Source organism: Triturus cristatus, chromosome 3_1 (genome assembly GCF_964204655.1).
Source record: "Triturus cristatus chromosome 3_1, aTriCri1.1, whole genome shotgun sequence".
Taxonomy (NCBI): domain Eukaryota; kingdom Metazoa; phylum Chordata; class Amphibia; order Caudata; family Salamandridae; genus Triturus; species Triturus cristatus.
The window spans coordinates 574,825,117-574,849,166 of NC_140583.1; the positions used below are offsets into that span (position 1 = coordinate 574,825,117).

At 46.7% G+C, this 24,050-nt stretch overlaps 1 protein-coding gene across 2 annotated transcripts in view; it reads left to right on the forward strand.

The window, feature by feature from the left end:
- CHD2 (chromodomain helicase DNA binding protein 2) overlaps nt 1-24,050 on the forward strand; it is a 1,941,047-nt gene that overhangs the window by 758,446 nt on the left and 1,158,551 nt on the right. For both annotated transcript variants that reach the window (XM_085644496.1, XM_085644497.1), the window contains 2 exons: nt 8,570-8,738; nt 14,818-14,970. In XM_085644496.1, the coding sequence (XP_085500622.1) occupies nt 8,570-8,738; nt 14,818-14,970 (322 nt within the window). The remainder of the gene's footprint in view (nt 1-8,569; nt 8,739-14,817; nt 14,971-24,050) is intronic.

Here is a 24,050-nt window from a genome sequence, read left to right on the forward strand (position 1 = left end):
GGTGCTGTTTTTCATAATTCGATGTCTTCATCATTTTCGCTCACTGTTCCCATATTCTAACAGTTTTTTGGTGGTGGCTCCGCGTTGCAGCCCAGAAACGTTTCTTCGACGAAAACTGACGTCAGCGCGCCGGGAGGGGCATATATGGCTCCGCTGATGTCATGTCTGTGGACAACGTCAGGGCGGAGCCGTGCGGCGCCTCCCCCGGTGCACAGGGGTGCTGCTGCAGAAAGTTTTCCGGATCCAGTCTGACGTCTGGGGATATTCTAAGTTAAGGAATCTGCGGCTAGACGATGTCTCTACCAGACACATCGTTACCGAAGGTAAGTAACTTGTTCTACAGGTATGCTGTAATTGAGAGTTAGTGGCTTTTTGTGTGAGCCATTTAACATTTCAGAAATGTTTGGGGGTGCGAATATATTCTGAAGACTGATCATAAACCTTTAGTTAACAATTTATCTCCTGGAGGTGGTTGGAACTCTACAGCATTGCCAGACTCACCTCAAGATTACAGGAATATTGTTTTAAAACTGAGTATGTGCCTGGGGAAAAGAATGTGACCGATTTCATATCACGTTTACCATGTTCGCATGATGAGGTAAATTAATCTCAAGAAGATGGTATGATAGCTACCATTATAGATGTTTCCTCAGTGAATTTTGGGAGGTTCAGAAGAGATTTGGAGAGTGTGAATTATCGGAGGAGATATGGCAGGCCACCAAGAAGGGTATTTTGGAAGGATGGCCCAGGAGGAGCGAAATAACATGAGAATGGTTTCCTATGTACAAAGTAGCTGAAGAATTGGTGTTTGAGGGTGATTTCATATTCAAAGGGAGGTAATGTGTCCCGCCTGTGTGAGTGCGTGAGGCTATTCTTAAATTAGCCCACAAGGGACATCCGGGGATGTCTGCCATGTCTGCCATGAAACGCCTAGTTCGTATTCATTTTTGGTGTCCCGGAATGAATAAGATGGTTGATAGGCTGGTGAGACAGTGTGAAGTGTCTGCTGGGAGTGAGAAGATGTCAAGGGTTATCACTCCGTCCATGAAAAGATGTGTGTTGCCTGTGTTGTCATGGCAAAAAGTGGCATTTGATGTATCTGGACCTTTCAATTTTCTGCCTGTAGATGCTAGGTTTGCTTTAGTCTCAATTGATTACCATTCAAAATGACCATAGGTCAAGTTTGTGTCACAGGCTACCATGGGGCAGTTGTTGAATTCTTCAAGGAAATATTTGCTCGGGAAGGATGCCCATCGGTTCCGGACAAAATTGTCCAACTCACTAGTGGAGAAATGTAGTTTGTTTTTAAACATTGCAATGTTCAACACATAACTACTGCTTTATACGAACCGCTTGAAAATGGCCAGTTGGAAAGGTTCAACCGCGCGTCGATGGGATATGTAATGGAAACTAATCATCAGGTTGGTAATTGGAAAAAGGTTATGGCCATACCGCATAACTCCCCTTTCCACCACTGAAATCAGTCCATTCAAGTTGCTTAAAGGCAGGTGATCCCGTTTCTAGCCCTTAAAGTGCAGAGTAGGCGAGAAAGAATGTAGTATAACAGATGTTGCTGAAAGGATGAGGAGGAAACCAGGTAAATCAAACGACTGGTATGATGCTAAATGGAAGGTAAAGTCTCATGGTATTAAAACTGGTGATTTGTTGAGGGTTATCAGACCAAAAATTGTGAGTACAGGGTTGTCCAGGTTTGGCACGGCTATGAAAGTATTGAAGGTATTTTCTAATTGTGTGATCACACAGAATGGTAAGGTGTGGAATTTGAAGAGGGTTGCGAGATGCATAGGTAGGGGTTTGTGCGGCGAAAATGAGAATGGGGTGAGGACACAGGAGTGAGGCATGATAACTTCCTGGTGAATCTTGATACCAAGTCACCACTTAATTGCCGTGATGTCAACAGTAGTGGAAATATGGTGTCTCACGACCTTGTAGATTTCTTAAGTGATTCTCTAGCCTCCAGAGTTAGAGGGGCTGGCAGAGTTAGGCAATTGCCATGAAATTTTATTGACTTTGTAACATAGGAAAGTTTTGCTTATCATTGTTATTTTTTTGTCTCAAGTGTTTTATGTTTTCAGTTTTGTTTTTATTTGTTTCTTTTCTTTTAGGTTAATATTTTGGTCCTGGGATTAATATAGATTAGCATAAATTTCTAGCACATGCCATATTTTGTTTTGTAATGCATTTTGGATTTCTAGTGAATGTTGATCTTGGAATTACCTGACTGCACTGCAGTTAGATATGTTCTGCTTGTAGGACGCTATGCTGTGCTAATAAATGTTTCAATAAAACTGCACTTCTGAACGTAACACCCTCCTCCTTCGATTTGTATTGCTCCGGGAGGTGGTAGCCCCTGGGGCTGCGGGGGGCCACATGGCCCCCGCACTCATTCGAACGGGGAGGCGGCAGGTGGGTCCATGTTGTTCCCTGCATTTTTTTTTAATGAAAGCCCCGGGAAGGGGGGGGGGGGGGGGGGGTTGGTGGTGGTGGCGGTCATTTGCAATAAAGCCCCGGGTAGGTGGCGGTCCCCGGGGCTGAGGAGGGTCTTGAGAGTCCCCCCATTTAAAAAGATATAAGCCCCGGGGAGGTGGTGGTCCTTGGGGCAGTGGGGGAGCCCAAACAGGCCTTTCCCGCATTAACAATTAAAGTAGCCCCCAGGAGGTGGTGGTCCCTGGGGCATTGTAAGCCCCAGGAGGGGATACCCATGTGCCCCCTCCCTTTTTTAGCAAAATGCCCCCGGGATCTAGCGCTTTTTGTTTTTCCTAAAACATTTTGGGCAGATCCTAACAAAAATTAAAAAAGAAAAATGCTTTTTTGACCCAAAGAGGCCGAGGGGGTAGTGTTTTTACCATGCCCTCTTTTCTTTTTTCATTGTTTGTAGGACTCGGTTCAACCGAGTCCCAAGATGGTTTCTAACACTTAACCAGTATTGGAGTATCTTTCATAGATTCACATGCCTGAATCATTCAACGTCTTTGAGATGTGAAATATTAAAGCAGTGCTTTAAAAGCTTCATAGGCTATAATGGCCTTAAGCCATGTCAGTTATAGCCTATCTATGTCCTTTTTAAAAAATGACTTAATGCTGGAACCCAGACAATCAGCTGCCAGCACCCTCTAGAACACTCTCAGCAGAGGCAGGTTCTCTCAGATTTTCACTGCACGTTGTGTGGAAGGGAGTCTCCCCGAGTGCTGCTCAGTTTTTCTTCAACTTTCATGAATCTTGGCATCATGTCTGACAAAGGCCTTTTCCACCCATGTAAGACCTGTGGCAAGAAAAGATTCCATGTGGATGATACGCATAAGGAGTGTATTTACTGCCTTTACTCAAGGTATGAGGTGAGAGAATGCAAAATCTACCGCACATTTTCAACTAAAACCCTCAAGGACAGAGAGGGAAGGTTGTTACTGAGGCTTCAGACCACTAAACAACGGACGCCTTCGTCCGAGGAGGAGAGTGAGAGATCCTCCACATCCCATAAAAGGGCCAGAGCTAAAGACAGTTCCTCAGGGGAAGGGCACCTTCCCAGGACACCAAGACTTCAAAAAACAGTCAAGGGAGCTAAACACTTCTCAGGGGGCGGCGTTGTCTGTGCCTTGTACGCCTTCGAGAAAGAAAGGAGATCACCCAAGAGCCTCCTCTTCAGATCCTGTGGGGTGGAAATCTCTTAAAAGATCCTCGTCAACGACAATGAGTGTTACATCAACGAAGCTGACGGCAACAGTGACGGCAATCCAGGCTCCAATACCATCTACGAGAGTCTCAAATAGCCCATCAACTACGAGATCATTTCTGTCTCCATTCTACGCAACATGAGGATGCAGCTGTGGGCCAAGCATTACTGCGTCACCTCTTCAATTAAGGTGGGCCTCTTTGTTTGATAAAAGGGGAAACTTATATCCTACTTAACATACATAACTTTGCTTGCTATCTGTCGTGTTTGTATAACCGTGGAAGTTCAATAGTGTCTTAAATTTTCTATTATTCTATTCTACTAAACATGTCATTGGATACATCTTAAATAGTATAGTATGTTAAGGGTGCATGCTTCGTTTATAGGCATCTTTTTAAAGCTTTCCAGAAATTAAAAGAATATTTACAGGATTACAAATGTCACTGTTATATGTCAGTAACCTGGGGGGTAATGATTTACATGTCTCCCTCCTTCCGCTAACGACAGTACAATTCTGGGTACTGCGTGCTATTCTGATTCAGGCATGTGGATCTATGAAAGATACCCTAATACTGGATAAGAAAATAAGTTACTTAACTGTGACTGCGGTTATACAGTCTTGGTATCTTACATAGATTCACATACAACCCACCTACCTCCCCGTAGAGGTAGTTCTCTCTAATGTTTGGGGTTCTTACTTCCCACTTGTGCTTAGAAAATCTGAGAGAACCTGCCTCTGCTAATAGTGTTCTAGTGGGTGCTGGCAGCTGATTGGCTGGGTTCCAACCTTAGGTCCTTTTTTAAAAAGTACATGGATAGGCTACTATTGACATGTCTTAAGGACATTAAAGCCTATGAAGCTTTTAAAGTGCTGCTTAAATATTTTACAGTGGGACTTCCATCTCGACGACGGGAAATGATTGAGGCATGTGAATCTATGGAAGATACCAATACTGGATAACCACAATTACAGGTAAGTAACCTATTTTCATTTTGGACAACCAACAAATATAGATACCTGTGACCAAAAGGGTCTGACTGACCTAACAATGTTACTTTTGTAAATCGGCCACTGGGGCAAACAAATTACAGATAAAAACTTTGTAACCAATTGCTATGTTTGCCTACTCATGTTCATAACTTTTTGATTTCAATGATTAGTTTCTGTGGGCAAACCATGAGCAATCTACACAGATGACCCCTTACTGAATTCGAAATTTTGTCTAGTTTTGAGAAATTTATAGCTTTCCGTTTTCACCCCTGTTTCCACAATAAAACTGCAAGGATAGATCTAGTGATAGATCTCACTATAAAAAACTTCACCACCAATATATGAGCGACATAGCCCTAGCCAAAAAAACCTACTTGGGGAATAGGATAGACCAGGCTGCAAACTCGCACAAAGAACTCTATAAAATAGTCAAAGAGTTCTCCAACCCCTTAACCTGCCAACCAGTCACAAATGTGTCCCGGGAATGGGCTGACACCCTTTCGTCTTTTTTTTACAATAAAATAAATGATATTTACAAATCATTTATCAACTTCAATGCTCCTATTCCATCTCCTGATCCATCTATCAATATAACCCCGCCTGTCCCCATTACTATCCTTAGCCAATTTCACCCATTCACGGATGAAGAAGTCACCTATACCATGAACAGAATTAAGTCTGGCTCACCTATTGATCCAGCTTCTTCTCTTATCCTATCTAAAATTGCGCCTATCTTGGTACCTCACCTAACTAAAATTTTTAATCTCTCACTTTCTCACTCAACGGTCCCTTCACACTGGAAAGAAGCCATTGTCAGACCCATCCTGAAGAAGCCCTCTGCCGATCCATCCCTTCCTATGAATTACAGGCCCATTTCTCTGCTTCCGCTGTTTGGCAAGATCATGGAATCCCTAATCAATACCCAACTCATTAAACACCTTGAGTCTAATAAAATTCTTGACCCATCCCAGTCTGGTTTCAGGGCGTTCCACAGCACCGAAACAGCCCTACTTGAAATGGTCGATAACATCAGGTTAGCTTTGGATGTTAAACAATCTGCCATTTTAATATTACTCGACCTATCTGCTGCCTTCGACACCATCTCACACAGCATTATGATAGAACGGCTGACAGAGGTTGGTGTCGAGGGCCCAGCCTTGGCATGGATCAAAAGCTATCTGACTGGACGGAGCTCAAAGGTTCAGATTGGCAAATTTTCATCTGCTAACCAGGAAGTAGATAAAGGTGTACCCCAGGGCTCTATCTTGAGCCCCACGCTTTTTAACCTTTATGTCTCTCCCATAGCAAGACTAATTAAAGCCTACGGATTTGAGACCGTGTCCTATGCTGACGACACTCAAATCCTTATCACCCTGGGACCTAACGCCACCTACATCAAATCGAGATTCCAAAGATGCATGCTAGCAGTAAAGGACTGGATGACAGAGAACTATCTTCTACTCAATGCAGCTAAGACGGAGATTGTGCTTTTCGGTAACGCTCATAAGCATTGGTCCGACGAATGGTGGCCAGCACCGCTGGGTGCCTGTCCTCCTCCCAAGCCAGCAGCCTGCAATTTGGGGATAATGCTAGACAATAAACTTACTTTGGCAGACCATATTAATAATATCTCTCATACCAGCTTCGGACTCCTGCGCAACCTAAAGAAAATTTTCAAGTGGATCCCTCTCTCCTCTCGCTTGCCTTTAATCCAGGGGCTAATTATTAGTCGCCTGGACTACGGCAATGCTCTTTTTGCCTCTATTAATGAGAATCTCCTGAACAAACTACAGGTTCTTCAAAACACCGTAGCCAGAATGTCTCTTGATCTACCCGCCCGTACCTCCTCTGCCCCCTGTCTGAAGGCGCTTCACTGGCTCCCCATTAAAAAACGCATTAAGTTTAAAATGTGCTGCCTAGTCCATAAATCTCTGAATGGCAATGGTCCAGTCTACTTAGCAAACAAACTGACGAATTACCGCCCTGCTAGAACACTTAGATCTTCCAGCCTTCACCTTTTAGCGGTCCCCAAAGTACGAACCGTCAGAAATGGAGATAGATCCTTCTCCAAAATTGCCCCCAAAAGCTGGAATACTCTTCCTCTACACATAAGACTTGAACCCAGCCATCAGAGATTCCGCAAACTTCTGAAAACATGGCTATTCTAATTCTGCATGTCTCCTACCTAACCATCTGAACATCTGCCGGCGCTACGAGACCTTCGGGTGATATACGCGCCTTACAAAAACCAATACATAGACATAGACATAGACAAGGAGGTTCAAACCACAAAAATATTAAAAACAGGCTAGTAGTTAGTAAAATTCAAAAACTGTGCTTAAAAATGTTTTTCTTTTTCAACTCTGCTTGTTCCTGAGAGCTGGGAAGATAGCAAACCTTTTATTGATGTTACCGTTAGTGTAAAAAAAAAAACGTTATTTTGCACAGCATGTTTTTTCCTAGTTTAAAAAAAACAACTCATTTTGTTATATTGTTTCTATTTTCTCGGTTCAGTCCAAGGAGAATCTACAAACCCAGGTTACCTTTAGAATCTCCAAGAAGTGGGCAAAAAAGGATACATAGTTGGCCAGGTTACCTTTTGAGGAAAAAGTTATGAAGGCTTAAGTGCAAAGTGCCCCAAACATCAAAATCAAGTCTACATTTTTACTTTCGTTTTTTTGTTTGTTAAAAAAAATGGCAAAAACAGTGATGTTTTACATCAAATGTATACTGAATTCCTTTTGGCTGATTTGATGTGGTGTTTTTTTAAACCCCTAAAAATGTTAAACTGTGTATTTTTGTCTGTTGTTTCAGATAGAATACACATAACACTTTTGAAAGATCCTAACTATTTTAACTACAGGAAGTACTTGACAAATGTTTATCCCAACAGCTTCAGGCCTTTCTAGAAGACCATCATATCCTCTATTATGTGCTGTCTGGCATCAGGACCCGTAATTGGACCAAACGTGCTCACAGTTAGGAAACAGTACAGTTAGGAAACAGTCAGAACTGGATGTCTTTCAGCTCCTTAAATAATCACCGTTAAGGAGAAAACATTTGCGAGAACCTTCTACTTTCCGTAGCACCCCACTCCAAAAACAATTCTATCTTAACTTGTTCCTGGTAGATAACGTAATCTGGATTTTCTTGTTGATGGCACACTTTCCCAATAGGCAAAGAGCGTAGCAAAAAAATGTTTTTTTTCCACATAAAACGAAACCGATTTTAGTCTGATAATATTTGTGCGCTATGTTTGGGTGCCTTGATTATCTTGCCACTGATGTACTGCAATGTTTTATCCTTGATTAATGAGCTACAAAGAGCTCAGAATGCAGCTGCCTTAGCCATGACCAGCCTGAGATATCGTCTGTCTGTCTGCACTGCATGCAGGAGTCTGCAGAAACTACAGACTCCTGCATGTCGCCATATTGCATGCATAGCCCTGTGAAACCTTTCATCAGAAATAATGCCAGATATCTTTCCCAGAGATTTCCAAAGTCAAAATAAAACGCTCTTCACAATCTCCAAATTACCCTTACCCTCGGGGGCTACAAATCATTTTCAGTAAAAGCACCTGTGGCATGGGATGAATAATTAAACCACCATTTAGTATGCGTGTTTGCTATTCTCTTAAGTGTTGCTCTGTTAGTATCTTAGAATATTTTGACTGTGTGCATAGAATTGAATAATAAACATGATAGACCTATTTCAGAATTCCTCTTGGCAGCAGACGTGAATTGCCAATGAAATGCTATTGTTCAGTGATTGATTTTGGTACTTATTGTAGCTATCATAGATGTAGTTAAATGCATTCTGATAAAGTACAGACTCGCTATTTTGGAATACAGTGTGCCTTGCATCTTTATGATATTGTCTGCTTGTAGATGGATCTTAACAAGGAATTACAAGGCTCTTTCGAAAGGGACGAGGGGAAGTACGTCTGGTTTCCTTAATATTGTGATGGAGTTGAAAAAATGCTGTAACCACTGCTTCCTGATAAAAGCTCCTGAAGATGCTGAAAAAGAGAAGGAAACTAGGCTGGAAATTCTACAGGTGGGTTTGGCCACATGTTTAGAGAGTGGAGGACTAAGGGCAGACATACATAAAATACTCAGTTTGGCTTGGAATTGTTTGTTTGGAATTCTGGTGAATAAGAAATTTTTATAGAGGTAATTTGATTAATATAATGATATAGTTAATTAAGTGAATAGTTAGTATCATTTGAACATGACTTGGTAACAATGTGTTCGAGGCATATGAGCTGCAGATCAGACACTTAGGATAGTAGATCGGCATCTGGTGTTGACCGGTTCCGGACATCGACGCGGGCGATTGGACCTATCCGTGCCGTAAGGTCTACGGCTCATGGAAAGGACGCCGTTTAAAAAATGCCCCCAGTGTGGAGCAAAATTCCCACACAGTGACCATCATAAGGTCTGCAACCTGTGCCTCTCGCCGGAAAACAACGAGTCCAGCTGTCCAGCCTGCGGCGCATTTCGATCCAAAAAGACCATTCGGGATTGAAGAGCTCGACGCCATATCATGGCACCCAGACCAGCCCCGGAACCAGAGAACATCTTCGAGGAGGGTCCCGATGTCCCGGAAGAAGATTCCGAGGAACTTCAAATTATCTCAGAAGCAGACGACTCAGACGACCCCATTACTCCGGGGCAACACGTGAGTAATACTGCCCCTACCCCAATCCCTCCAAAACCAAAGGCATTGGTCAAGACTTCGCCAGCTGGCCCCAGTCGACACTGAAAACACCCTTCAGAAGCCCCGCCTTCGGGCTCGGCTCCGAAGAAACACAAGCCTTCCACTGGCTCTGGCCCAAGAAAACCATATATCATTGTGCCACCGGCACCTTCGGCACCGAAGACACAAGACCTCTCGGCACCGAAACCGGCTCCGGTACCTTCGGCACCGAAAACACCAAGGCCCATAGACAAGCCGGCACCGAAAGCTCCCAAGCCTAAAGACTCAACTACGGCACCAAAACCTTCATCGGCGCCGAAACCTTCATTGGCACCGAAACTATCGGCTAAGGACTATAATACACCTCCTAAAGCCAAAGACTCTACCGATCACCCAAAACCTCGATCGGCACCGAAAAAATCGGCGCCAAAGTCTGTTCCTCAAGACCAAGAACTTTTCCACCCAGATCCAACACAAAAAAGGATCTATATTAATCCAAAAACTGGACATGTCACTGCTGTACCTTGTAGGAAACGGAAACCGGATACACCTGCCCCAGTTCCTATAAAGAAGAAGGACTCGGCAACATCCCCAATTCCTCCTTCCTCTCCTGTTCCACCTCCTACCCCACCCCCTCTGCCTACACCACCACTACCTCTACCATCTCCATCACATACACCACCCCCACAGGATGAGGGGGCGGGGGTGATCCAGGTGATCCGGAGGATTTTAATAATCCGTTCACAAACCCAGATACTGTACCATTGGACAACTGGGCATACCCTCTCCCAGATATGCCTGACCCTACACCATATCCCTCCAAACCATCACCTCCAGATGACCACCTGGGATTTGGACAACTAGTGCACAGAGCAGCACTTTATCATGGCGTCACCATGCACTCCGATGCACCCGAGGAAGACTTCCTCTTAGACACCTTTGAACAGTCTCAAAAGTCAGTTCAAATTTTACCCATGATTAAAGGGGTCATAAAACACGCCACAGAGTTGTTTAAAGACCCCGTACGGGCCAGGGTACTCAACCCAAGAATTGAGAAAAAATATAGACCTGCCCCAGAAGACCCTTGTTACATCAAAGGGCAGCTCCCTCTGGTTTCCCTGGTCGTTTCCAACGCAAGGAAACGTGCCAACTCCCAAACTACAGGAGATACACCGCCCTTACAAGGAATCCAAACTATTAGAGGCATCAGGCAAAAGAGTAGCAGCACAAGCCGCTAATCATTGGCGTATCGCCAACACTCAAGCCCTATTAGCACGCTACGATAGGGCTCACTATGATCAGTTAGAAGACCTAATACTACACCTACCAGACCAATACAAGGCCCAGGCAAATGACCTTATACAAGAGGGAAAACTTATCTCAAATGCCTCATTTAAATGTGCACTTGACGCCGCAGACACTGCCTCTAGGGCAATAAATACAAGTGTACTCCTTAGACGCCATGCATGGCTACGCATTTCAGGCTTCAAGCCAGAGGTACAAACTACCATACTTAGCCAACCATTTAATCAGGAACAACTGTTTGGACCAGCAGTAGACACTGCACTTGAGAAAATGAAAAAAGACACCGAGACTGCTAAATCCATGGGAGCATTGCAGTCTCCACAACCACGTGGCTCCTTTCGACGCTCCTTCTACAGGGGAGCCTCCAAAAACACTGGAGCAGACACCTCCTCCACATTCAAATCCTCTACACAAACATCCCCCAGTAGAGGATATTTTAGAGGAGGATATAGAGGAAACAACACCAAGGGACGAGGTCGAGGCAGTACCAACACTCGTACCTCTCCCGCCACAAAACAGTGACTTTCCTCCACTCCCCCCAGACCATTCCACTCCAGTCGGGGGAAGACTCAAACAGTTCCTACCTGTCTGGAACTCCATCACAACAGACAAGTGGGTAAGACAAATTATCCAGTATGGTTACTGCCTGGAACTAACCACTACCCCCCCACACATTCTACCCAAGCAACGCTATATGTCACCAGACCATCTTACGCTCCTCAAACAAGAGGTGCTTTCATTGCTGCAAAAACACGCAATAGAACCAGTTCCCTTACAACATCAGGGTACAGGAGTATACTCACTGTACTTCCTAATCCCCAAAAAGGACGAGACGCTCAGGCCAATCCTGGACCTCAGACTCCTAAATCAGTACATAAACTCAGATCATTTCCATATGATCACTCTTCAATAAGTACTCCCACTACTACAACATGGCGATTTCCTTGCCACATTAGACCTCAAGGACGCCTATTTTCACATCCCCATGCATCCTGCTCACAGGAAGTATCTAAGATTTGTGGTGGACGGACAACTCTATCAGTTTACAGTCCTTCCTTTCGGGGAACAACTGCACCCAGAGTATTCACCAAATGCCTAGCAGTAGTAGCAGCGCATCTCAGGAGATAACAAATTCATTTCTTTCCATATCTAGATGATTGGCTCATAAAAGCCAATTCATTCAACAAGTGCATCCTACACACTCACCAAACTATTCAAATCTTACACAACTTGGGATTCACAATAAACTATCCCAAATATCATCTCCAACCCTCCCACATCCATCAATTTCTGGGAGCCACCATACATACCTCCAAAGCACTAGCATATCCCAGCCCAGCCAGGATAGCCAAAATACAAGCTATTATCGAAAAATTTCAAACCCAACACTCTCTTCCAGCAAGAGTGTTTATGCAACTCATAGGCATGATGGCGTCCTGCATCTTCATTGTGCCTTATGCAAGACTTCAAATGCGTCCCCTGCAAGAATGTCTAGCACGTCAGTGGAATCAGGCTCACGGACAACTGGCAGATCTGGTGTTGGTGGACAGCCGCTCACATCGCTCTCTAAAATGGTGGAACACCATAAACCTGTCCAAAGGCCGGCCGTTCTTATAGCCTCTTCCACAAATAGTGCTGACAACCGACGCATCTCTCACAGGATGGGGAGCCCATCTCCTAACACACACCACTCAGGGCACATGGACCACTCAACAAAAAGGGCTCCATATCAATTACCTGGAGCTACTGGCAGTATTCCTAGCACTAAAATCATTCCAATTACATCTCCAGAACAAAACTGTCCTCGTCCGGACGGACAACATGACAGCCGTGTATTACATACAAAAACAAGGAGGCACACATTCTCTCCAGCTGTCCCAGCTCGCACAGAACATTTGGAGATGGGCCATTCCCCAGAACATATACCTGCTAGCAGAACACCTTCCAGGAGTTCACAATCAGATTGCCGACCTGTTGAGTCGACAAACCCAACAGATACACGAATGGGAACTACACCCAAGTCCTACTCCCATTCTTCCAAAAATGGGGCCAACCAGACATAGACCTGTTCGCCACACACGAAAACGCAAAATGCCCAACCTTCGCCGCCAGATTTCCCCACCCACAGTCGAAGGGCAATGCAATATGGATGAACTGGTCAGGCAGATTTGTGTACGCTTTTCCGCCTCTCCCACTCATTCCATTCGTGGTACGCAAACTCAGGCAACAGTCTCTCAAGCTGATACTAATAGCTCCCACATGGGCGTGTCAACCCTGGTTCACAACACTGCTGGAACTCTCTCTAGTTCCACACCAAAAACTGCCCCTCTCCCCGTCCTTATTAACCCAGAACCATGGAGAAATCAGACACCCAGATCCACATCAACTGAACCTAGTGATCTGGCTCCTGAAGTCATAGAGTTCGGTTACCTCAACCTACCACCAGACTGCATGAATATTATAAAAGAGGCCAGACGACCTACTACTAGAGCCTGCTATGCTGCAAAATGGAAAAGATTTGCCATTTACTGCACTAACAATGATTTACGTCCACTGGATGCATCCATCCAGAACATCATTTGCTACTTACTACACTTGCAAAGATATAATTTAGCGTACTCATCCATACGTCTTCACCTAGCAGCATTAGCTGCCTACTTACAAAATCGACAACACTTGCCATTATTTAAAGTACCAGCGATCAAAGCCTTCATGGAAGGTCTTAAAAGGATTATTCCTCCCAGATTACCACCCTCTCCAGTGTGGAACCTAAATATTGTTCTCACAAGGCTCATGGGTCCCCCATTTGAAACTCTGCATAAATGCGAACTACAGTTCCTTACATGGAAAGTAGCGTTCCTTATTGCTATCACATCCCTTAGAAGGGTAAGTGAGATCCAGGCTTTAACCATACAAGAACCATTCCTACAGCTACACCGTAACAAAGTGGTTCTTAGAACAAATCCTAAATTCCTACATAAAAGTCATTTCTCCGTTCCATCTTAACCAATTAGTCGAGCTACCAGTGTTCTTCCGAAATCCAGACTCTGTAGCTGGAAGAGCTCTTCATACCTTAGACGTTAAAAGAGCCCTACTTTACTACATTGACAGAACCAAAGCATTCCGCAAAACCAAACAATTGTTTGTTGCTTTCTCTCCACCACATAAAGGCAACCCCATTTCCAAATCCGGAATAGCCAGGTGGATAGTTAAATGTATCCAAATATGCTACCACAAGGCTAAACGCACTCTAACAGTTCCCCCTAGAGCGCATTCCACACGCAAAATAGGGGCTTCCATGGCATTCCTAGGAAACATTCCCTTAGAAGATATTTGTAAGGCAGCCACATGGTCTACAACACACACCTTCACTAAACACTACTGTGTTGACGTGCAAGCCAAACAACAAGCTTCTGTGGGTCAGGCTGTCCTTAAAACTTTATTCCAAATTGCTGCAACTGATACAGTTGACCACCGCTAGGGGAGACACTGCTATATAGTCTATCCTAAGTGTGTGATCTGCAGCTCATATGCCTTGAATGGAATATGCTACTTACCAGTATGCATCTATTCTTGGCATGTAGAGCTGCAGAGCCACACACGCCCACCCACCTCCCCGGGACCTGTATCTGTTCCAGCATCGTCTTACTTAGACATTACACATGGACATCCTTTCTTTATTTTTATAAACTCCATCATTTCCCATCATGGCGAAAAACAATCTGAGGATGGAATGGATGCCCATGCGCACTGTAGTCCATGGGAGGAGTCCCCTATCTCGTGACCAAAGACTTCTCCCGAAGACAACAACAACCTGCAAGCATCCGAGCCCAACACCAGATGGCGATCTACTATCCTAAGTGTGTGGCTCTGCAGCTCTACATGCCAAGAACAGATGCATACTGGTAAGTAGCATATTCCCTACAAAGCATTTTAATGACTGTGTGAATGATTCAAGCGTTCAAGTCACTCTTCTTTCAGATGATTCATTGACTGCTACGTATTTATGGCTGTTGGTTTGTTGATTAGCTTCTTTTGTGTTGTTGAAACGAATGGACATATTGATTTAGGGTCATGCACATTTTGTAGACAAGGATCTTTAACCACCTGATTTATTCTTATTTTTATTTAGTCCCTCATCAAGAGCAGTGGTAAGCTGATTCTGTTGGACAAGCTCCTTACAAGGCTACACGAGAGAGGAAACCGTGTTCTAATCTTCTCCCAGATGGTACGCATGTTGGACATCCTTGCGGACTACCTGTCCATCCGACGCTACCCATTTCAGGTAGGAACCGGAAGTGTTTTAATTTACTATTCATTGCTGACTAGGGAAGAATCTGGGCATTCGCTTTAAAAATATATCTTTATTGTATTTTACATGTTGTTGGTATGATTAACAAAGTAAACACATTTGCCATACAATAAATTCACTTTGTGTCAGGAGAAGGAAGTCCGATACCATTCAATTGAATGTGGCCCTATAGCCACCGGATATAGGCATGTTGGGCACCCCTGTCAGTACGCACTGGGGCATTCTCAGAGTTATTGTCTGAAGTCCCTTCACACACAAATTTTAGTGTTAGATGGAAATTAGATTTCCTAATAAAATTCAAGTATCTAAATATTTCTTATGCTCTGCAAGGAAGGCCATTTACTTGGGTCCTGGTGCAGTCTAAGGTTACTGGTTCCATGGTCTGATTTCTTAACCTGTGGGGGCAAGATTGTTTGCATTCAAGGGGTATAGTACTTTTACACTCCTTATTTGATAGCCAAAGAACTTTGTTTAACCTTCAACTCTCTCTGAGTAATGAAAACGAGTAATCAAGGCATAGTGAGGGAAGTGAAGGGACCTTGAGACTCTGAACTAATGTCATGCCCCACTCATCTTCTAGTTCTTTACTTCATAAACATATGGCTTCTTTTTTATCAGGTGAGTAAATAGTACATACAAAACACTATATTCCTCATAAAGCATGGACAGGACTAACTTTTTTAGCAGTGACAGTTGGTAAAAAAGTGTGACAATTGCCATTTGGAGTAAGATGTTCTATTATAAACTCTGCTCATTTCTGCTATTGGAAATAACATCCTTGCTTATCTCTCCGAGAAACTATCTACCTCCTGTTGTATGTACCTCACCAGTAGCTGGGACATCGCCAAAATGGAGATGAAGTACCTTTTCTATGTACACTCCCAGGATCTACAACACCCTACTTGAGTTCATAACTACTCTTAGTCTCATGCAGTTTAGAAAGATGAAGGCTCATATTTTCAAAGTACACTACCACCATACTGAATTGAATTGGAACCTACACTTTCACTGCATCATTATACATAATCATCTTTCATAACTGGAGCTCTTGCTTGGTGCTTTGCTGCTTACCAGCTAGGTTTACCTTGCATACATACTACATACATACATATGCAGTCAGGGGGGCAGCAATAGCCACTGCTTTCGAGGAAGGAAAGGGTGACCATGACTTCAGCCTCATAACTTCGGAATCATAAGGGTTAGAAAAGTGGTTCAGGTTGTGCTAGATTGTCAATGACCTCTTGCAACCAATGGAACTAGAAGCCTTGGCAGGTAAAGAAGACCGACGTTCTCCTGGTCATTCTATATCTACAAAAGAAACTGATATGGATATTGTGGTAGCACTGGAGTCTTGAATGGAGCATGCCCAATCTTATAGACACTTGTTTTGGAGAGGAGGATAAAAGAGTGTGAATGTGCAGACTAGGATGGCGGAGATGGACACCAAAAGCCCAGCACAAAGGAGACTCTGCTGTCCAGGGGCCCCAGCACTCACAGGCAGAACTCCCACACCCACTCTGTGCATTTTCAAAAATGTTGACGACAGGATGAAGACCTATCTTTTACAGGCTAGAGCTGGTAAGCAGTCTTAGTCTGTGGTTTCCGGACCCCTGGGGTTTGCATTGCCTGCTGAGGGGTTCTGCACCTTAAAAAATAGAATATTAGCAGATCAATACAGTACATATACATAAAGGAGAAAATATGAAATTGAATATTTTAAAACGCTCTACAAATGTGAAAGAACTTGAAATTTAAGGCTAAAACTTAATTTGGCATCCATAGCTTGATATTTGGGAGAAGCTCAAGTACAGCAAACAGTAGTGTGGACAGGGGCGTGTCCTGCTAAGATGGCCGTGTAGACGTGTGCTGGAGCTTCTGTGGGTGGTGAAGGAATCCACCATAATCCTGCGGTGTGTCAGTGATACCGACCCGACAAAATAAGCAGAAGAACAAGTAGCTCACAATCGAGGACGGCACTGCTGACTGTTTAGCTGGCAGGCAAGCTCTGGGAAGTTCGAGCCCCACGGATCCTCCCTTGCTCTATTATGAACAGGAGTCGAGCACTGTAATTTCAGACTCCGGGGTTCAGCGCAACAACCGAACATCGGAAAGTTATCTCTGGCGAAGCACAGCGGAGACGACAACCTGCGGGGACGAGGTGAACGGCGTTAGTAAGAATTGTTGGGCAGAGCTCTGGAAGAGTAGGAGAGCTCCCACCAATGGAGTTATCGGCGGTGGCGACACAAGAAGATCGCACAATTGTGGAGGCCGGCAAACACGAAGTTGCAGTGGCCGAGGAGCCTGCGGTACTGATTGACTCCCGTGAGGGTTAAGGGGCCCGAACAAACGTACTATTGAGGAGCGGGTGACTATCCTGCTGAAAAAGACCGGGTCCCAACGGCAGAGGCAACGCGGTAACTCTGCTAGGTGGGGAGAGCTGCCCTGTTGATGAATCCCAGGGGCAGTGTCGGCATGAGATGTAAAGATAGAACAGGGGGAAAAAGACCAGAATCCAACCAACTGGATCGGATGCAAAACTGAGGAGGTTGTAACCACGGCGGTAAGAACCTAGGTGAGAACAGAGACCGTGTCCCTTTCAATGCAACACCAGGGGGACCCGATATAAGCCCAGGGGACACAGGCCCCATTAAGTCTCAAAAGGCCGGATTTGTCACAGAAAGCTTAGAGGAAGGGATACGCGTGCCATAAGGGGGTAAAGACTAGATAACAAAACACAAAAGCGCGCACCAACCTTGGAAGATGGGAGGCATGAACCAAGTCGGCCGGAAAGGGACAACTGGAAAATAGACCAGATATTGCCCTACAAGATGCAGGCAACAACTAATAAAATAAAAAGAAACTCCAAGCCACATAGCCGGGAACTGGAAGAAGAGGCAATCCCCCCAAGTGTTGTAAAGGGCAAAGCGAGAGGTTCTGTAACTTTGGCCCGAGCTCAGCCTAATGTATTACAACCAGAGTGCGCACTTGGTGAAGACTCTGAGTACACTGCTTACAGGAACTTACTGCATTCAATGGCCACAGAGGGTACGTTCTGGATGTACCACTAGCCTGAATGGGCCTAGACCAAGGGAAGTAGCGGTCGCACAATAATTGATCCCGGTTGTAAGAACTGACAGAACAAACAATGGTAGCTGGGGAGTCTAAGGGCCCATTGACAACGGGACACAGAGCTTAGTCCCTGCGACGATTCAGGCAGAGTCCATGCGCAGTAGGGTAACCCCAATCACTCAGTGAGGAGAAAAAAACACAGAGGATCAGTGCTACACAAAGCATAGGGGAGAAGAAGGTACACCAAGGATCACCTGAGCCGGAAGTGTCGAAGCCTGGGCCCCAACACAGACAATAAGTAATTGTAGTGTAACTTATCAGCAGGGTCCCATAATGGTGAAAGACAAAGGCAACAAGGTGCAAGCCAATAATATCTCGAATTATGCGCAGCCTTGCCACCAGGGCCCAAACCTCCTAGACAAAAACCCGGAGAAGCAAGGGGAGGTAGTGCTGTGCCCTACAACTCCGAACCCCTCTCTCGCAGACAAACTAGCGGCGATGCAATCCAATCGTGAGGATATGGTCCACAGGATTGTTGCGATTGATGTCAATTTGCTAAGATGTGACCTCCATGAGGTATCAGATACAGTGACCACTACTAAACGAAATGTGGATGCAATGCAAAAAGAGGTCCGCTCCCTCAGAGACACGGTCATTGATCTGCAAAAAAAAAAAGTGGTAAGACTGGATGACTGTGGAGAGGATGCCGAAGGCAGGTCAAGAAGAAACAATTTACGATTTGTTGGAATTCCGGAGCGGGCTAAAGGACCCTCATCCGATCTGTTTCTAGAGAACTGGATCAATATTTAACATAGCCCCCAAAAGATTCTCTAGGTTTTTTAATGTGGAAAGAGCCCATGGAGGGCTGGTCCCACCGCCGCGCCCTGGAGCACCACCGAGAGCTATAATAGCCTGATTTTTCAATTATCGAGATAGAGATGCTATTTTACAGGCTACCCGTACCAAAGGTCCGCCACTATATGAAGGTCACCCCATTGCAATCTACCCTGACTATATACAAAGGGTACAAGACTAAAGGAAATAGTTTCTGGTGGTTAAGCGACAGCTCAGAGATATAGGGATTAAATACAGTCTCCACTACCCAGCCAAGCTACGGGTGGAACATAAGGGTAAAATCCTATTTTTCTTCTCTGCAACGGGAGTGAGAGAATGGCTGGATGAAAGTGGCCAACCGGAATCCTGTTTGGTACCTCACACGGGGTCTTCCCGATCCTCGCAAGGGAGAGGCCTGACAAGAGGCAGTAATCAACCTAATCCAAGGACTCTCCATGAGGGCAGTGGTAGTTTGGGCCGAATACAGGTGTGCCCTGATGGAACCCTGCAGTTGGCGGAGATAGTCTCAGACTCCGAAGAAGGAACTCAAGATGTAATACTGGACTCCGATATATCAAAGGATGCTCTGTGCTGATAATACTGGAGCTCGACCTAGCCTCGGTGATCCAGATAAGTGCAAAACTGTATCATGCCCATAACCATAAGGTGTGAAACCTTGACCTCGGTCCAGGCCAGCACTCTCTCCAGCAGCTCCGCTTTCTCAGCCGCTTTGCCTCAGCCCAGAGCTCCTTCCCTGCCCAGCCACACTTCGCAGCCCCTATGGACGGACCACCACTGCGTACACTTCATTTTCAACACCCCCACTGGACCCAGCCAAGCCCACCTCGAAGGAATTGGAGCAAGATCACAGAGGAGCACCTCAACACCACCCTCCTCCTAGACCCACCTTGCACCACGGCCAATGCCAACTCCACAGCTAAGAAATTTCACCACTGGTTTTCTGGCTACGCCAACAAACTCACACCCCTACACCACCCTGGCTAACAACGCCCCCCCGAAAGCTACCTGGTTCACGACCGAACTCCAAGAAGCCAGACACTCCTACAGACGCCTCGAGAAAACCTGGCGGAACCGGAAAACCACGGAAGACCTAAACAGCTACCGGAGCACCCTGAAGGAATACCACCAGCACATAAGAGACACTAAGCGGACTTTCATCAAGAACAAAATCCACACCAACGCTAAAGAACTCTTCAACACACAGCAGTTCACCAAACTCCCCCGCGAAGCCTCGGACGTCACACCTTCCCAGGAACTCTGCAACAAGCTCCGCTCCTACTTCCATCTGAAAATCAAGGCCCTCTACGACAACTTCAGCGAACAGACTCCGGACGCCACCCCCCTCGCCACCACCACCGACAAGGAGCCGACCATCACAACCTGGAATCCTACCACCGTCGAACACACTACCGTGACCATGAAGAACACCCACTCAGGTGCCACCATAGACCCCTGCCCACCACAAATCTACCACAGGGCCGCTGCCGCCATCGCACCCCGAACTAGGACGTACCATCAACACCTCATTTGTATCCGGCATCTTCCCAGACGACTGGAAACGGGCGGAGGTTAAACCCCTCCTCAAGAATCCCATGGCCGACCCGTCAGACCTGAAAAATTACTGGCCCATCTCTCTCCTCCCCTTCGCCGCCATAGTCACAGAGAGACTGATAAACACCCAGCTGACAGTCTTCATCGAATATAACTCCATCCTAGACGCCTCCCAGTCCGGATTCCGCAGCAACCACAGCACCGAGACCGCCCTCCTCGCTGCCACTGACGACATCCACATGATACTCGACCAGGGCCACACCGCGGCCCTCATCCTACTAGACCTCTCCGCAGCCTTTGACACCGTTTCAGATCACGCTCCCGCAGCCAGACTCCACGACGCTGGTAAATGAGGAACCGCCCTCTCCTGGGTCCGATCCTTTCTCTCCGGCAGAACACAGACTCCCTCCTTTCCTCTCCAAACCCACAGAGATCAACTGCGGAGTGCCCCAGGGATGATCGCTCAGCTCCACACACTTCAACATCTACATGGCCCCCCTCTCCGCCATCGTCAGACAGCACGGGCTCAGCATAGTAACATATGCCGACAACACCCAGATCATCCTCTCCCTCACGAAGAACCCCGAAGACACCAGACTTTGTTTCCAGGAAGGAATGAGGGACGTCGCCGCATGGATGAAAAGCAGCTGCCTGAAGCTCAACTCTGAGAAGACCGAGGTACTCATCCTCGGACCCTCCACCTCCGCCTGGGACAACACCCGGTGGTTTTCCGCCCTCTGGAGCCCGCCCACCCCAACAGACCACGCATGGAACATCGGCATCATCCTCGACTCCTCCCTCACCATGACCTGCCAAATCGACTCCATCTCCTCCACCTGCTTCAACTGCCTCAGGGTCCTCCGCAAGACCTTCAACTGGATAACCCCCGAATGCAGAAAAACCGTCACCCACGCTCTCATAACCAGCAGGCTGGACTACGGCAACGCCCTCCATGCCAGAATCAACAGAACTCTCCTTCACAAGCTCCAAACTATCCAGAACTCCGCAGCCAGACTCGTCCTTTGAACCCCACAGCACGAACACATGACCCAACACCTACGATACCTCCACTGGCTCCCCGTCGAGAAGAGAGTAACCTTCAAACTGCTCACCCATGCCTACAAATCCCTCCACAACCTCAGACCCAAATACCTCTACGAGAGAGTCTCCTTCCACGTACCCAAGAGGAACCTCCGCTCCGCTGATCTCACCCTCTCAGAGACACCCCGCATCCGCAAAACCAGAGCAGGCATTTTTGTCTCTTTTTGAGTCGACTTCGACTCCTGGTGCCGGTAGGGATGCCCGGGTTCAAGCCGTGTGACGTCTGTCACTGCCTGATTTCGGTTACCGACCCCCACCGTCGGTGTCTCTACTGCCTTGGGGCCGACCACGATGACAAGTTGTGCCCCGACTGTCGGGCCTTGACCTCGAAGGCTAGGCGGGAGCGGTCCCGCAAGCTCCTCGAGATCCGGCAGTCGGCTCCGTGCCGCTCGAGGTCCCGGTCGAGGAACCTCTCGCGGAGCCGAAGTCATCACCGCTAGTCGGGATCCAAGTCCTCACTTTCAGGTAAGTCGAGGCACAGTAAGAAGAAGTCGAAGAAGCGACATTGCTCTTCTGACTCCCCTCGCCGGTTGCGCGACTCAGCCGAGGGTTCAGGTGGCACCACCCGCGCGGCTCCGCTGGAGCCGCAGGAGTCGCATCCGGCCCCATACCCTCCGGTCCCTGGGCCTCATGCGACTCCGGGTGAGAGTCGGGACTTCCTCGTGGCCATGAGGAGTCTCGTTCCGCCGTCGAGCCTCCGGGCCCCGCAGGTCCGACTGGGGGGCCTAGCGAGCCGACGGCTTCGGCGCCGTCGTCGACTTCGGTCCTGATGCTGCAGGTCCCCGTGGGATCCAGGCCTGGATCCCGGTTGACGCCGGTTGACCTTACAACTCCTCCGCCGGCGCCGATCCCTATGGTGCCGCACCCGGTGCAGTCCTCGGACGACGCCGTCCCTAGTTTCAGTCCGGGTCCAGCGTCGGTGGGTGAGCATTTAATCTATGACCCAGCTCCGTCCTTTCTGCCTGTTTACCAGGAGACGGATGAAGGGGAGGACTGGGAGGGGTCTGAGGACCCTCTGACCCAGCAGTGCCAGTTAAGTCAGGACTAGGCAGACGAGCTGGGGGATGCCAGTGATCTAGACACTTCGCCTGACACTGGTTTCATCTCTCCTCCTTCTGTGGCTACAGAGGAGGGTGCGACTTATTCTGTGGTGCTGCGCAGGGCGGCCCAGGCCCTATACCTGGAGCTACCTGCAGCGGCCGTGAGGACTAACCTCCTCACTGAGGTGCATCAACCGCCGGTAAGCTCTTCGGAGCCTCGGGGGGCGCTAGAGGGCGCCGAGCAAGATGGCCGCACCGATGTGAGGCTCTTGCTGTTCGGGAGAAGATCCGTCGACTATCCTGACCATCCTGGCATCTACTCGCCTGGCGGGGACCCCCCCTGCCTCCACATAGCCTGGTGCCGACCCGGAGGCGAGAAAACGGCAAAACTTCTCCCTCTAACACTGATGGCGCGGAGGCTGCCCTCCACGCTCGCGCTACCTAAGATGGCGGCCTAACGGCATATACCAGCCCGAAACGAGGAACGATCCGACGGGGAGCCACGATCGAGGTGCTGACCCTGCTGCCCACCTAACGTGCTGGATTCACGGCGGGGCTGGAGTCCGGACCCTGCCGCGTTGCTGCTGCTGTTTGATAGGAAACAAGGGAACCCCAATATACGAACCTGGGGTGGTACAATGGGAAGAGAGACACAATGGTTCTAAATGGCCTAAAAGGTCCAGGATAGGAAAACCTTTAAAAGGTAAACGTTTAAATAAAGGTTTTTTAAATAAATTTTGAAAAGAGAGAGTGATAGTTAATATAGAACAGGGACAAGAAGGTCAAGGTATAACAGATATTTATTATACAATGAAATAAGTTCAGATGCTCACATATTCAGTGACAGTAAGCGTGACAAAAACGGTGAAAAGTGAACTTTAAAAGAAAACATCGCATTGACAACAGGAATTGAACCACTTTCTTTTAGACTTAATATGAGGGGTTCATGTTGTGAGCGGTCGACGACGTTTCGAACTCAGTTAGTTGAGTTCATCTTCAGGACAAAAATGAGCATCTATAATTGTCAGTGTAGATATAAGGTAGAATTTTGGATTTTTACTGATCACGAGAGAATCAAATGCAAGTTACTGCTTCAAAGTAGGGCCCTTTGTCATTGCAGGAGGCTTGGGAAACGATCTTAAATCATTTTACCGGGACCTCAGGGATTCAGGTGCCGGGCGGATTTAGTAATTTGTCCGATCAGATTGCAATGAATGCGAGCCTCCCGGTAAACAAGTCCTGTTCAAGTGCTGCTAGCGCTGGAACTCAGTTCGTCGACCGCTCACAACATGAACCCCTCATATTAAGTCTAAAAGAAAGTGGCTCAATTCCTGTTGTCAATGCGATGTTTTCTTTTAAAGTTCACTTTTCACCGTTTTTGTCACGCTTACTGTCACTGAATATGTGAGCATCTGAACTTATTTCATTGTATAATAA